General features: G+C 33.1%; 1 protein-coding gene across 1 annotated transcript in view; it reads left to right on the top strand.

Moving 5' to 3' along the window:
- Positions 1 to 17,225, top strand: part of MMP16 (matrix metallopeptidase 16) — a 170,000-nt gene that overhangs the window by 89,254 nt on the left and 63,521 nt on the right. Inside the window, exons 3-4 of the mRNA XM_017826491.1 lie at positions 3,521 to 3,643; positions 12,347 to 12,651. Of these exons, the coding sequence (XP_017681980.1) occupies positions 3,521 to 3,643; positions 12,347 to 12,651 (428 nt within the window). The remainder of the gene's footprint in view (positions 1 to 3,520; positions 3,644 to 12,346; positions 12,652 to 17,225) is intronic.

Here is a 17,225-nt window from a genome sequence, read left to right as displayed (position 1 = left end):
AATCATATTATGTTAAAAGAAGCTATATTTGGAAGAAAATAGAAATAATTGGTTTTTTTGTCAATCCCCCCGTATGGAAGACCACATTATGCACTAAGTACACCAAATATCATGAGCATTAATGATTATTACTGACAAAAGTCTTCCTCTCAGAGAGTGTGAGAAAAAAATAAAAAAATAAAAAGAAAATGTATGTGCCTGAAGTTGTTAACATTTTGCCTCATTTCTGTGGTAGAAAATACTTAACTCCAATATTAGTCATGCCATAGTTTGTTTAAAATTCTAACTGCTAAACTTAGCTCAGCTAAGATCTAGGTGATAGATTTGGTGATGGTCCAACTCTACAGCTGCAAATTGCATCTCTCCTTAAATTTTACATAAAGATAATTTCCTGAAAGATAGCGAACAACTTGTGCAATGATTTCCATTTGATTTATGTTCAGATTTGTACTGTGTGAACCACAGTCCCAGAATTCATATAAAAACAATAAGAATATTAGTGGGCCAGGCAACATGACAACTTGGAACATCCCCTACCTGTTCAAACCAATAAAGATACAAGCATAATGTTCTTAATAGGTACATATTACTTCAAAATCAATGCAAGAACAAATTGTGACTGTTTGAATTTCATAACGCTTTATTTTGGGCTATGTTTTGTTTTGTTAAAAATGAATTGTCAGTAGTTCTAGTAAGATAATGTTGACTTTTGAATCCATGTTATCTATTGTTCTTGAATTTTGATATCAATTCTTAAGCGTAAAAGATTTTATGTTAACATTGCTTTTTGTATTATTGAATCTTTTGACATAACTTGAGAGATTATTTCAATAACAGCTTTGAAGATTAATTTTTAAATTCACAACTTGGAATATTTACTCTTATCTGCCCCTAGCTTGCCAGTGACCAAACTCTGTTATTAAAATAGGTCTTCATCAGTTAAACTAAATAATGTAAACTTTTTTTTTGGGGGGAGACCTAGTTTAAAGGGCTTTAAAGGGCTTTAAAGTAATTGCCCTTGAAATGATACAACTATAAGCAATATATTATATATTATATACAGCATTGTGGTACTGTGTTTCTAATGAAATATAATAGTTATTTGATTTTGCTTTATTCCTTGCCTCTTGCTCTTGATGTAGTGATATCACCTTAAGGTGAGAACAGTGATCTTTTGTTAAATTTATGTCTTTTTCTGCAATGCGTGTGTGTATGTGCAGTTTCAACAGCATAATTTATATATACCCTACCATTAAAATGCTGCATACTGATCTAACATGCACTGTGAAAAAGTATTACTGACAAAGTGTGTAAATGTTTTTGAAGGTCTGAGCCAATTTTAATCTCATTTACTGAAGTGTAAATATATCATTTTACTAAGGAGAATATAACTGCCATTTGGTCTGTAACTAAGGTCTACTTCTTCCCCTCATTTTTCTTTCATTAGTAGAGCAAATTAAACTTTTCAATAATATTTAATTCCAAAAATCCTTAGTGTCTACTCTGTTGAACTGTTAACTTCATTTAAAAAACTAGAGGAACCTGAAGTAAAGTTGCAGGGTGTTTTAGCAAATACTGGTGGGGTAAAGTTTTAGAGATTTGTGCTGTATGGTCTTTGCAGGAGCTAGGGAACAAAGAATGTCCTCCTCACAAATATAAATAATAATCAGCTGTTTTGTGTGCCATGCATAACTATTCTGACCACCAATTAGAGTAAATTATTCTAAGTTTCTTATTTGAAAAAGGTAACTATGAACTCTCTGTCTTCAGTTTAGGTAGTTGAATTCGTGAGTTCTGGTTTCCACACTTACACTACTCGATGGATTTGTCACCCATCAGAATTTTTGCAGGCACTTCTATAGTTCTTATCAGAGTAAGTGGGGAGCAGTGCCATCTTGGTACAATCAATAAAATTTTCGACTTTTCCACAGGCTGGGGAGCTTAACACCTACTTGTGCATTTGAAAAATAGTTTAGTGTATGTCCATACCTACAGTGTATAGGAAGTGTTACAAGTCTAACTGTACTTTTAAACCTCTTATACACATTTATGAAAATGAGGCTGATTTTGACTGAATTAGCTCCTCTCTAAAAAATACATTCAGTATGGTTTGTCTTGTATTACCATGTGTAAAACTTAAAATGCAATGATTTCATTTTACAAGGGCATGTAGTGATAGAATGGGGGGGAATGGTTTAGATTATACACAAGGAAAAAATTCTTTACTGTGAGCATGGTGATGCACTGGAACAGGTTACCCAGAGAAGTTGTGAATACCGCATCCCTGGAGGTGTTCAAGGCCAGGTTGGATGGGGCTTTGAGCAACCTGGTCTAGTGTAAGGTGTCCTTCCCCATGGCAGGGGCGTTGGACTAGATGATCTTTAAGGTTCCTTCCAGCTCAAACCATTCTATGATTCTGTGATTCTATGATTCATTACATTATGTATAGTTTTATACTCTCTCTCTCATCTCCTTTGTACTGCAAATATGATATTTTTCTTTTGGTCAAAACTAGATGGTTTCTTAATTTTGCATGTATTGAACCAAGAGTATCTACTGAAATAGATTAAGAATGGTTGACTGCCTTCTTTTTTTGATTTTTTTTATCCCCTGTGCATGTTTTAAAAGAATCTACATTCTGAGATGACATTTCAAATTACTTTTCTGTCATCCAATCATACATATGTACAGCTGCTGTGTGTACATTTATTTATGAGACAATGCTGGTTTAATGGTCAATGCTGGTTTAATATTCATACAAGCCTGAATATAGGGTATGACTACACTTCTGGTAAATTCCATTGGAAAACTAGCTTTTATATAAGTAATGATTTGGATGATAGAAATATAGTCAAATGAACTGGAAAAGTAACAAAGGAGATTTGTCTTCACTGTATGCAGTGAATTAATTCAGTCTTACTCTCTTCCTGATGGTAAATCATTCTGCAGATATCAGCTCATATAAAATAAAAACTTTAGCTGAGTTTTGTTTAAATTATATAGTGCCTAACAATACAAGTGAGAAACAGTTCAATGATACTAGTGTTCAATTTAAGCTTTTGAATTAGATATCATCTTAATTATGACATATTTTGAATATGTCAAATTTGGAATTGAATTTGGCAAATTTAAATTTTTTGAAATATTGGAAAACATAAAAATATTGAAGACCATTGTAAAAATACAGCACTTCTGTGGAAAGTCTGGTGCTGTTGTAATAGTTATTTTCGTTGTTTGTGATTTAGACATTTTCAGCTTGATTTTGAGTATTAAATATTAATGCTCATAGTAATAGTAATTAATATTTTGAGCATTAAATATTGTTAAGCAGAATTCTTGAGTTAAGTATCTCTGCTAGGAGATTAATAGCAGCTTACACTTGCAATGAGATATTTCTCATTTTGTGGAAAGAGATTAACGTAGAATAACATGATAGTATCATAACGTTAGCAGTTTCACTATCTCGAATTTAAAATAAAAATATTAGTTTATATTTTATATGTTCATATGTTTCTTGCAGCTGGATGAAGAAGCCTCGATGTGGTGTGCCTGACCAAACAAGAGGTAACTCCAAATTTAACATTCGTCGGAAACGCTACGCTTTAACAGGACAGAAATGGCAACACAAGCATATCACTTACAGGTACTAAAGATATTCACATAGGTATATAAATGCCACTAATAATGATGACTTTTAGTGTAAACTAAATATAGATTCCTGAATATTTTTCAATACTTTGAGAAGTTTATTATTAATATATGTTATAAAAATGCTAATTTGGTTACCTCTTATAAGTATGTATGTGCTACATAAGAACCAAGTTATTTTCTTGGATTAAAATTGCATGTATTTAGTAGCTGGTAAATTCTCTGAAGATTACAGCATCAATTTAACACCCAGTATGTCTTTAACCTTACCTTTGAACTCTTGGCAACTTCTCAGGGAACATTGCTCTGAAGCTAGGAGTGCTGTAATGAAACTCAGAGCTCTAATTTAGATATGTAAAATAGGTTATTGAAAGGAGTCAGTCTCTGCAAAATGTAGGTGCCTACGGGTCTGTTCTAAGGACAAATTAATTTAATTAGAATTTAATTAGTCGCTGACCCAACCATTTCTTTCCTACATGATGATGGGCATAAGGGTGTGTCTGGGGCAGTACATCTGTATAAATCTTGAGTAGTGGTTTGCACAGTGTGCCTACTGCCAAAACTGAGCTTTGCGGGTGAAAGTTAGATGGAAACTTTCAAGATGCACTTGCTAGAGCTCTGTCAACCAAAGAAAGTGTCATGTATATAATATAAAATTCATAATTTGTCAGCAAACCAAGGATTCCAATACAACCTGTTGGAAAATTTACACAGCCTCATCATGGATTCCTGTAATACATAACAGGGGTAAGTTCTGAGGGATAAAATAGTTTTCAAGTTCTTTAGTTGGTTCCATTATTCATGAACCCATGTAAATATTAAATTTTAAGTTCATAAGCTCTAATAGTCATATAGACTGCTCTTCATACCATGGTGAAAAGGTAGTTTCATTAGTAACTCCTTGTCAATACTATGGCTTATAACCGAATTGGAGAATTCTATTTAAGACATTACACACTCATATAACATCAAACGGTAGAGAACTGACTGCCTTGAGATTGGTATGTTGAATTGCCTGGAATCCTTTTTTGTTAATGTAAATGCAATGCATAGTTGGTTTGAATAAGAATGCCCATCTACAGCACTTTACATTTATCTGCGTTTTAGAATTTAAGTGTAGTGTGTGTACACATGAGGAGTCATGCATCACCATCTACTAATATGTGTGGTTTTCTGTCTTTCTGATTTGTACAGAGTCTGATTCTCTATTTCATTACAGAATTTTTTACAACAGTCTAAATCCTACCACTTATATATCTTCTATACTGTCACCTAGGACCTTCATCAGAATAACAAACAAGGGTACCCAGTATTAAACTAAGTGGCAACTATCTAGTAATTTTTCTCACTTTGAAGAATTTATAGCAGTTCCCTACCTCCTGCCTTCCCTCTTCAAAAATGTTCACTCTCTTACTTTGACAAGATCTCCAGTCAAGCAAAGCTTTGAAGTGAATGTCTGTATTTTTTGCAGTGAATTACAGTCCAAAAGACATTTCAAGTAGAACCCCTAAATTTGATTAGAATAAAAAAAATATAAGATCGATCTTTCTGAATTAGAAAGTAACTCAAAGCAAATAAGGACAAAAAACAAAAAAAAGGAACTAAAATTCTTTATTTGCTTCTCCTCTCCAATTCCCTGCTTCAGGCTTAATACTTATTAAATGAATGACAGTTTAACTTTCTTTGTTTCCTAAAATGTTAATCATATCTCTAATGTCACTTATCTCCTCCATTTTGCTCGGTGCCACTTCTCAGTCTTTCTATAACCTGCAGGTTTCCTGCATTCTGTACCTTCCGGGCCAGTCGAACTTTGTAGTCTGAAGTGTGCCTGATAAGCAAGTTTAGTAATTCCTCCACAGAAGGGGTGACTTCTCCCTCATTTCTGTGTGTTCTGCATCTTACAATTTTCTGGAAATAAAAACCAAAACCCCACAACAAACATCATCAAAAGCAAGCTCACCACTAGAACTTTTCTATATTTTCAACATGTAAATTTTCAAGCTGAAACACTTTAACAACATTTCAAGATAGAGCTTCAAAGAAGCAACTTAAAATTATAATTATAATTTACATTAATTATTTCTTTTTTGACCACATATTACACTTTAAACATTAATTATGTCCTTTCAACCACATATTAAATTTTGGACTCAGGTGATATTTATTCTTAGAAAGCAATGTGTGCACATTGAGTACTGAAATGCAGACTTCCAGTATTGGGAATATCAGTGTGGAATGGACATTGTGCTGCATTAATTATGCTTTCTTTCCCTCAGGGAATGAAGCTTTCTGCTTATTTGGACTGGTGTATAGTTTATTTGTTAGACTTTCTGTTTCTAATGAAGTTACACAGCTAACTGTATCTTTTCTGCCTGGTATAGTTCATACCAGTATACCTTGTAAACGTTATTAGTATGTGTCATATACTAAGCTGACTTTTACAAAGAGAGAAACAGAAAGTAAGTATTTGAAACTTTTTACCAGGCAGAGGAGTACAGGAGTGAAGGAGAATGTCTAGAGCACATGAAAATTATAACTCCATTACAGAAAAAGCTAGAGATCTTAATGATATAATCTTAATATTTTCTTAGTGTTTTAGGCTGCGTCAGGTTATACAACAATCTCTGAACATTGTATAAAATCAGAGAAGAAATCTATGAAAGCTATTAAAGGATTTTTTAAAAATTGTTTATTTTTTTAAATTTTCTTCAAGGGAGTATTTACAAAGACACATAATTCTGAAAAATATAATTACCTTCTCTTTTGCAGGGAAGTAAGTAATCCAGTAAATTAAAGAAGGAGCAACAATGTGTATCAATAAAGCAACCACTTTTGTAAAAATAGAATATAAATGTTTATATGTCCTTTTTAGACAAAGAATTATTGATTATGAAGCCCTCTTCATCAGAATTCTGGGCATACTATTCATAATTTTAACTCCAACATTCAGTCATTTGTCAACTGCTCAGATTATTCAATCTTTAAAACACCTTTGCAAGTAAAATTTGAGAATGCTTTCTAAAAATCCAAGCTTTGCCTTGAATTCTAACCATTACTTAGAAGTCATAATGATGTAAAATAATAGCTTAAAAGTCATTCTGATTTATTTTTTCTGTCCTGAGGAAGAAAAAAAAAACAAATTCAATTGATCAGCAATTGGTGCGGGAAATTTAGGTGTAGATAGTTAATAGCTTCATCCCAAAACCACTATAAATAATTTAATATTTCTTTTCTGAGGACAGTGGATCAAGCCCCAGATTAATGTCTTTTTCCTTTTACAAGTTAGATGCATCCTGAAATTCATCTTTGATGAACATGAAAGATTTGGACAGGTCTAATTTTATGCTGTTCAGATAAATGAATTAATGCTAGCTGGGAGCTTTGGTATGCAATGAAGAGTCTAATATAGTTTTTAGTAATAGACTATGTAATTTCTGTGGTCTAAATGGTCCATATTGGTAGAATATGAAAGAGAATTTTTTCTTGGATATTTGAAATCCACACTGAAAAGTAAGGAAACATTGGATAAAGAAAAAACTTTGAAAAACTGTTGATTCAAAAAAGCAACAAGATTTTTGAGTTTACTACTAAAGAGTAATATTTAGAAAACATTCCATGCTTATGTTTGCATTTGATTGATTTTAGATTACTTAGCAGTAAATTATGATATGAGATTACTTAAAACATCTTTCCTATAAAAGCATTTATCTATCATGTATTTTGCTAATCTTGGTTTGGTATCTTGGAAATCTCATCTTTGTCACTTCTCATCTCCTTGTAATGAATGTTGAGGAGAATATTATCCATGAAAATGAAGAGGCAGGATTACTATAAATTCTTTCCTGCGTGGCAGCAGTAGGTTGACTTTCAATGTGGCCACAGAAAATCAAAAGTAATAGTTCTGATTTAGGTTTGATCAAAGTGAGCAGGAGCTGTATGAACCAGGATAACATTCTTAGTTTATAGCTACAAACAATTAGCAAAGTGAGACTGGAAAGAAGTTGAAACTATGAAAACCCACATCAGTGAGAGAATAACGAAGCAATTTGATAGAAAGTATTTCTAGAGAAATGATGGCACAAAGTGAAATACGTCTTTGACCAGAGGTAATCTCTTAATTTCAATAAAACTAAGTGGGATAAAAAAGGAAGTTATTTAAATTTATGGTATGTTTCAATTCATTTTACTTTAACTGTTTCATATCGAGTATGATATAGTCAGATTTATAACTGACTTCAAACAGTTTTCGAACTGCATCTTCCTACCCACTCAGTTGAATTTCCTGATTTTCCATCTTGTGTGCCCTCTGCTTCTTTAGAATGGGGTTTCTAATATGTGATTTTCCTCCAAGAAAATCTTGGAATGTTTGAGAGAAATGGCATTGTAGAAGTGTTTTCCTCATTAATATTTGATTTATATATTTATGGTGGAAAAAAATTAAAATATAATCTTGCATCATTATATTACCTAATAATTTTAAAAGCACTCATTATTATCCAGTCTAATAAGCACAACAAGGTAGCAAGATATGGCTAATCTTATACTCTGGATTTGATGGACTAAGGAGCACAGAACCAATTTAAAACCAGTATTTACTATATTCAGTGGAGAATAGAAGTATCAAAGTCAACAGGCCATGAAGAAGTCTGTCACTTAGTTATTACAATTCTTGTGGAAGCCGTTACTGCTAAGGTAAGCTTAATAATAAGCTTTATGCATTTTGAGCTTTGTCTAGCCTTACCTCTTGAATCTAGCTTGGGTCAGAAGGTTTGATTTTACGTACAGAATTGTACCAATTTACATAAAAATGTAATAGACTGTTCTAATGACAGTTCAGCAAGGAAAAAGGAAATAGTGAAGTTTAATGGCAAATATGTACTACTTAATGTACTGTATTTAAATTTCAGATGACTGATTTTACACAGTCGAGGTATATCCTGACAGTCTTGCAAGGCTTCTGTTGCAGCCAAAAATGTGTCACTGAAACATGGAAAATTTTTTTTTAAGGATATCTTGGGGAAGCCGGGGGAAGGGAAGGAAAACCCAAAGCTTTTCTTAAATCAATAGGACTCAAAATTTCAGAATAACACTCTGCAAAAAAAGACTCTTCAGGCATTGCTAGAAATAGAATATCAGTGGTAAAGACATTATGCAAGATATAAAAGCTATAATGCCTAAAGCAATTATCAGATTGAAAGCCATGCAAAAATAGCAATAATAACCACAAAAATGTGCAATCAATTTATACATGGCTGTGATTCTTTAAGAACAAACAGCTCTCGACATTTATACAAAGTATACTCCATTTATTAGTTTGTAAAAAATTACATAAATGTTTCATCTTATGGATCATCTTTTGTTTATTAAAATACTTTCCCTTTGAAAATAATTTTATGTTCTTCAACTTCTTTATAAAGTTGCATTGCCAGTCTGGTCAAGGTCAGGTTTGGATCTTTCTCTTGTTTGAATCTCTTTTCCATGGAATGATCACTAAATTTAAGAGATTAGGACACAGTTACAGCTCTTTCAGGTGACTGCTAACTTTAAGATGTAGAGCTAAATGTAGTAGGAAAAGGGCTCATATGAGACTTTAATTGCTATTGCAGTGATAGGTGTAAACTGAAGACTTTAAAAGATGAAACCTAGTATCTCTGATGATTGATAGACTGTCTGTATAGATTGATCTTACTGTACTTCCCCTTTGGAGGTTGTATGGTCAACACCATCATTAAAATGGACAGTTATTTTCTGGAAATACCCTTATGTTGGAATAACTACTGATTTATTTAATTTGTCTTAGAAGAAAGATTTTTCAGTGTAGTGTTACCCACTTCAGAATGTTGGTTTGGAAGTTGGAAATCTCTCTAGTTTTAATACAGAAAGTATGCTTTGAAAAATATTGCTTTACAATGAATCTTGAGATGTAGGGTGCTATTTCAAAAGTAATTCAATAGATGAAACCTATGGAAAATGTCTTCTATTGCAGGTAGTCAGCTCTAGTTTGTGTGTGTGAAACTGGCAGAATGGCTCAATTTTTCATTTGTAATCAATGAGTAACTCTTAATTCTATGCACTGAAAATGGAAGAAAATATAAAACGATAAGTTTTGAAGTGTGAGACAAACCCTTTTAGACCAATTAATAAATCAATTTACCATCAATACAAAACTCTAATATGTTTTTATACATTTCCTCATTTTACATATAACAGCATAAGTCTATCCTTTGTTCTGTTTACTTAGCACCAAAGTGTGACTTTGGCCAATTACTAAGATTCCTAAATAAAAAAAAAATTAAAACAAAAAGCAAACTGTATATTTCAAATGAACTTTTCCTACACCAATATTTCAGTTTTGCTAGACATACTCTGTTTTCTACGAGACCCTGTTGATTCATTTGTTGTATTCATTATACACAGCAAATAACAGAGGCTTTAATCCTTCAATGAACTGTGCTTAAGGCAATACATGTGCCTTAGAGAGCACATGGCAGCACTGACTAAAGCCCATTTGCCAGCCTTTTAATTGATATTCTTAGTATAGCAACAGGTGAACTGTTATGCTTTTGGTAGTGGCAGTATAAGTGTGCCATTGTGGTGTGTTTTGATTTAGTGTCACATGACAGTCAGGTTGTAAAATGCTGTTCTGTCTCAAGGGGTACATTTTGAACTTAGCAAGTTTATGAACTTGCTAATTAAAACATCTCAAAAAAAGTAATTCACAAAGGAGGGAGCTTTCAGAGTGGAATTCTGCAAGGGCTGATAGTTGGTCCAGCATGTCCAATATCTTTTTAATCATATCAAAAGCAAGGCAACGCTGATCATAAAATTACTGACGAGCAAATAATTATGAAAAGGCATCATACGAAGCACTTTAAATCACATGGCATTTACATCATGTAGGGTAAGGTCATGCCTACAGATTATAGGACTTTTTTTCTCTGACAGTGAGATCTGTACTTTGTAGTTCTGACAGAGTCAGTTTTAAAAGAACATTGAAAAATTGGAGTGAGTTCAATAAAAATCACAGAAAATATTTAATAGACTGGAGAAAATGTCTTATAACAAGAGATTTAAATAGTTCAAACTTTTAATTTCTTAGAGACAACAAAAAGGTAATGACTTTGCAGTGCAGAAATGTTTTTTAAATGTCTTTTTATAGGAGGGGAAAATGTTCTCGAAGCTCATGTATGTGAAAGAGAAAGGCAGAATAAGAACCAAAGTTACAAGCCAGACAAAAAAAGGAATAGGCATGAGTATGTAATGATTGGTTAAATCATCTTTGGAACAAAAGATGCTTTGGAAAGCAGGGGATTCTCTACAGGGTACTATTTTATAATCCATGTTGATATCTCTTTGGAACAAAAGTACAAACTAAGAAGAAATAATGCTTTGGTTAGACTAGCATTATTGTACTCAATACAGTAGTATTTTTGAATGGAAGTAAAAATATGTAACTTTATGTTTTCTACATGAACCTATGAACAAAATGTGGTATAAGTGAAGGAAAATCTATAAAATTAGACTTGAAATATTTGTTTCTATTTGTATAAATATAAATTCCATATAATTAGGTACATGGAATGCACCAAACGAATCAATCATTTAAGGTTTATTCATGAGGGTATAAATATTCTCCTTTAGCATGCCATTCTGTGTAAACTTACACAAATCTTACGTATACTCTAAAACCATGTAATTTCTGCAATTTGTGCTGGACATTCAGTCAAGCACATGTCAAATGAACAAGGAGCATCTGATTGCATGAGTTTCAAACAGACACAAACCTAACAGAGTTTTTGCTGGCCATATGAATTGAGTGCAAATGATGGAGAAAATTGGATAGGTCTGAAATTGATTATTGACATTCTCTTCTTGAATTCCATAATGGAAATAAGAAAGATTTTTTTTAAAAAGATGATTCCATTATAATTTAGAAATAACTACGCTAGTAAACTTAACTTCAGTTCTGATGGGTTTTTGCCTTTCTCTTATGTGTGTCATTTAAGGAAGTAATGAAGACTGAAATTTCTGTTTAAATGCACATTTTTGTTTTACCACATAATTCTTCTATAAAATGATTTGTCTGATGTATTATACAGTTTTATAAAAGATTTAGAGATGTAATCAGATCATAAAAGGACATCTTAGCCTGTATTGAAGTCAAAAGGCTTTGTTTCTGATAAGAAATTATCTATCCAATGACAAATGCAAGAAGGCTTTGTGAATACTGGTTGGTGGTCACAGTATGGAGCTCTGCTTTTGTTAATGAACTCACTAAGAAATGAAAATTTCATTTAACTGAAAACATTTTTCTTTTGATCAGAAAGGACATGCCATTCTTTATGTGATGGATTCTAATTGTGGTCCAGGAGGTAAACAGTCAGTGGTTGATTAATCTGGTTATACCACTGTTAAGAATTTTTCATTTAAAAATATTTTAATCTCCTAAAAATAAAATTTTTGTACTGCTGGGAGTAAGCTAGCTAACATAGAATAAGTTCTAGCATAAAGGGCTATGCAGATTGACACCATAATTTTGCACCAGCTTGTTCAAAAATACTCTTCTTAAAGCATATAATGCCAGATTAGCACACTTTATTAAAACCACAGAACTTATAATAATTAGGGGAAAATGTATGTTAGCAGTGTCACCACTCTGTTAAATTTAATCTGTGTAATGTTTCTCTGTTTCTTTCAGCATAAAGAACGTCACTCCAAAAGTCGGTGATGCTGAAACTCGTAAAGCCATTCGCCGTGCCTTCGATGTGTGGCAGAATGTAACTCCCTTAACATTTGAAGAAGTTCCTTATATTGAATTAGAAAATGGCAAGAGAGACGTGGATATTACTATAATTTTTGCATCAGGTTTTCATGGAGACAGTTCTCCCTTTGATGGGGAGGGAGGATTTTTGGCTCATGCATATTTCCCTGGGCCAGGAATTGGGGGAGACACTCATTTTGACTCAGATGAGCCATGGACTTTGGGAAATCCCAATCATGATGGTAAGAGAAGATTTAAGTTTAAACAAATAAGTGGCGTGAATTTTTAGCTAACAGAAGTATTACCAGGCTACCCTGTCCCTAAAGACACATAGTTTTCTTTCAGAAGTTCACATTACTTTAGAAATATCTTCAGTTGATTGGTGTCTTTGGATCTGAGACAGAAGAGTATCTGTCTAAATGTAATGCAGTATGAAAACGTGTTTTTCTTGAAAAACACTGAATTCTTATTAGGAACATTTGTGTTCATTCAGATATTATACTGTTGAATGTTTGCATAAACTACTTTCATTTTGACATTTATTGCCATATCGATCTTATTTAGGTTTAGGGAAAATGTGGAATATTCTTTGGCAGTGATATGAGAGGTTAAGAACAACTGTGGCTACCCACCAATACAGTACATATCAGTGTACATAAACCTAGTCTTCAGTTTTTATTTATGATGATGCAGTGGCAGCATTTAAAGGCAAGTCTTAAAGATACCATTCCAAGAGTAGAACTAGTGTTTCCCAAAAACTTTTGAATGTCTTTTGGAATTGTTGATTCAAACAAGTCCAATTTACTTAAATTGTACATTCCCCGTGGTCAAATAATTGTCTGCGTAGTGCAGTTAACATACCTGAAATTTGAAAAATCAAGATTAAATATACTCTTTAAAGTTACTCTTCACAGAAATATAATCTGGCGCTTGCTGATCTCCAAGCTGATGTGACTAAATTAGTACCTTTATCTAGGAATCCCAATTTAAAACTAGCCTTTGCATCTCTGCAGAACAGTATGAAAGAAGAGTTTTTCTGTATACATATTCTGTGTTTGATGCTGTGACAGGTTTTGGTTCCAAACAGCTTCAGTGGTCCTATTAGATCTCTCTAAGCCTGTTACATAGAGTTTGTGAGAGTCTCTTCAGCAAACAATGGCACACAAAGAAGATGCAGAGATGCACAAATAGGATGTTTCTATTATATGAAAGATGATAGAGATGATGAGAATTATGGAACTGTTGTATTTCAATGTTATGCTGAGTTTGTGAATGACAAGAGGATTTGTCTTATTCCTTTCCCTCTCTCACCTGAGATCTTCCAAGTAAAATTCAGAGCCTTTTATGTAGCAAGATTTGTAGCCTGGAGTTTGCAACAAAGCTTTAATGTAATATTTCAGGAGTATAAATACGGTATTGTGACTATTCCAATAGTGCAATGTTTCTGCTGTGCCTGAGTCAGTTGAAGCAAGAGCAATGTATGGCACTGTGAAAGCCCTTAGTTGTGGAATGGGTTCAAGAAGCTTTTTTCTTGTGAACCAAGCCCTAGATTCTTACTGAAGCAAAATCTGTGGTATTGCACAGGTCATATTTGCCCTCTTCACACTTTTAGCTCAAAGGAGCAGCAGTGGCAATCTTCTGTTTGTGCAATTCAGGTACATAGTCAATCACAATTGAGAGGGTAAATTAAGGTGCCTTTATGTGCCTCAGTTGGAGACCAACACTGCACATAATATTTTGTGGTTTTGGAGTTATTACTTCAAGCACTCAGGAAAATCTACAAGTATGAGTACACTGAAGTCAGGATATCAATTTAAATTGTGATAACTCTTTTGGAGCAGTTCCACATATGGGTACTTGGTATGAAAGTGAGTGAACTTCTGGCTATCTCATTCTCCTTTAAGTTAAATAATTTTTATAGTGCAAAAGGGCACTCATGTCTTTATATGCCTTTTGAGGTTGAGTTTTGTACAGCAGTTTTCAAAAGATATTTCTTGTATTAATGAATTTTAAGATATCTTGAATGAAAAAATCAAGTGAAAGTAAAATGATACTATCTCTAAGACTGTTCTTTTATGTATCTTAGAACATTGAACTTTTATAGTAAAAAGTTTTTATGAATATTTAGCATAAAGGTTTAATATGTATCATTGGAAAATTTTCTGCAAATTTAATAAGTTATGTACTTTGGTGTACTAATATACTTTTTTCAGGGACACATATTCCTGTTAGAATGGAATATTTACAGAACAAAGCTGGAAGATTTGTGCAAAATACACGATAGTTAAAATAAACATTTTAGCAATGCAAGTTTTCTAAAGAATCTTGGCAACTCTTAGTTTCATTGTTGAAATGGTATGAACTGTGAATTGTAGGTCATAGGTATTGTCCAAAGAAAAGTCTCTTGTCATTGTAACTCTAGAAATAGAAATATATGTGCATTTGATCTGTATATGCCTGTTTAACTGATTTGTGACTTCCAGTTATCAGGTAGGCCAGGTTTATCTTACTGTGTTGTTTAGGAATCCTGAAGGATCATCCAGAATTTATTTTTCTTTTTGTGCCTGGACAAAATTTCCAGGTGGAAAAAGAAGACAAGCATGCCATTTGGGATTGACAGGAAAGAAAGACTTACAGCTCTCTTAGGCTTCATATCATTTTGAGCTGAGTTTCAGAGCACTGAAAAGCAGAAGTTTGAAAAATATATTTATGATCTTAGCTATGAGTCATTTTTCCCAGGTGAGTGTCATTTTCTTTTAAGATTCATTGCTCCAGTAGTCCAATAGTCACCTTCATGTAGTTTTATTTGAAATCCAGTAGAATGGGAAAAAGATTTGGTGATTTTTTTTTTTATTTTTAAATTAACTCTCACCCCAAAAGGCTGATTTTCTCTGATTCCTCTTCTAGTGTTCTAGAGGTTTTAAAGCACAGAGCAACTTGGTTATTTAGCAGAAAGAATGCAAAAATAAGACCCTCTTGAAAAGTTTTAGCCTCATTCTCCACCTTGTACTAGACTAATGAAAATGATTTACGTGCTGTCTACCTCAGACAACTTCTTGAGGTGCTTTCATAAACTGTTGTCCTTTTTAAAATAATTTTCATTCTAAATAAGGAATCATGTATAAAGTCAATATTCTGAGTATAGTTAATTTCTACAGTAATTTATCCTGACTTGCAGAATACTTCAGGGTTTTGTTGATTTAATGTTTATTTCTTATCATGTGTGGTTGATTTTCTTGTGTTTTCCTTGTGTTTGATAATATTCTAGACTGAAAGGACGGTTGCAACAGAAATACATTATCAGCACAGTGTGTTGCTGCTTTCCTTTGTTCTCACTTCAGTGGCATGTTGTCTTATCAAACATGTCCTAGGAAGAGATCTGTGCTCCTCCCTTGTTCTGAAGAATGAATAAGGCTTTTGTAGGAGTAAAGACTAATGGGGCTGTTGCTCAGGAAAAAACCTCCTGTCATACAATTTTATACTTGCAGATTTTCTACAGTGATATATTTCTTTGCTTTTATAATACCCTGTAAGCAAGTACAGCCAGTACCTCAACTCCAGCTGAGCTGTGGAGGTCTTTTCTCTGAATTTCCACCCATAGTGCTGCAGATTATGCTACAAGTATTGGCTAGAAGGAAGGACAAGAGACTTATCATCACAGGAAAGCAGTGGAAACCAGGACAGAATTTATTTTGGTAGGGAATGAGGGAGATACTGGAGAATAAAACATTCTTGAGGGTTTTTTTGCATGGTTGGGAAATTGTATTCTTCAAATACTTTGTACAATGTGTATGTGTTGGTCTGTAGGTTTCCTTCAGTCGCCTGTCGTGTTCCTCTTGTTCTTTTATGACAACTACTTTTCAAATTGTTCTGTTGGAGTAGGCCTTTTCAGTAAAGTACAGTAGACTCCACTTCCTTTATGATGTGCCTATCTAGACTTCAGCGTGAGATGACAATCTTAGGTTTGTAAATTATTTGGAACAGGATGGTTACTTCATATGGAGTATGTGCTCCTAGGCAGCCTCAGTTAAAACTCAGGTTATTCTGGTAACACTTTGCAACTGTAGTAGAAGAAGAAACAATGTTCAGGAATAGCAAATTAGAATGGTTAGGGTTGTTACAGGAAAATGTTTCATAAAATGTATACTTAAATATTTAAAAATGGAAAGGAATAAACAGGAGATGAAAATCAAGTTACATAAATAGCTATCTGAAAAATCGACACATTAAGAAAAACTTTAAATTCTTGTTTTTTTCTGAACTTAACAACTGTAACGAAAAAGAAGTGAAGAAAAAGGAAGAAATCTTAATATACCAGTCTTGAGGCTAGAGAAAGATTTCCTTGTTCCCATGACTCCAATCCATTTATTATTTTTGATATATCATTTTTTTTAATTCAAATTTTATAGACAATGAATGATGTCACTAAATCCAGAAAAGGACAATTACTTCTTCCTAAGAGTGGCAGTACTTTGGTGATATTGTATTATCAAAAACCTCAACAAAAGTCTTTTTCAAGTATTTTCTTCAATGACAATATTTCAAATCACTGTTATGAAATTCAAAGTCACTGCCAGGAGGTGGCTGGGATAGCTACTGTCTCTATAAATTAGCTCTGTCCTTCTGTATCAAAACTGAAAGGGGCATTCTTATTAGCCTTAGTGTATTGGTTTATCAAAATTGATTTCACATTTGTCTGGCTACATGCACTTAACTTGGTTTAAACCTCTTTAAAGCAGATATTTTTTTCTGGGAAATTACTGAGTGCATCTAAACGTATTTAAGGGAGCGTTATACCAGTTTAAATTGAGAGTGC

This window comes from Lepidothrix coronata, unplaced genomic scaffold (genome assembly GCF_001604755.1).
Source record: "Lepidothrix coronata isolate B3197 unplaced genomic scaffold, Lepidothrix_coronata-1.0 Scaffold127, whole genome shotgun sequence".
Lineage (NCBI taxonomy): Eukaryota > Metazoa > Chordata > Aves > Passeriformes > Pipridae > Lepidothrix > Lepidothrix coronata.
This window is presented reverse-complemented; position numbering and strand designations above follow the sequence as displayed.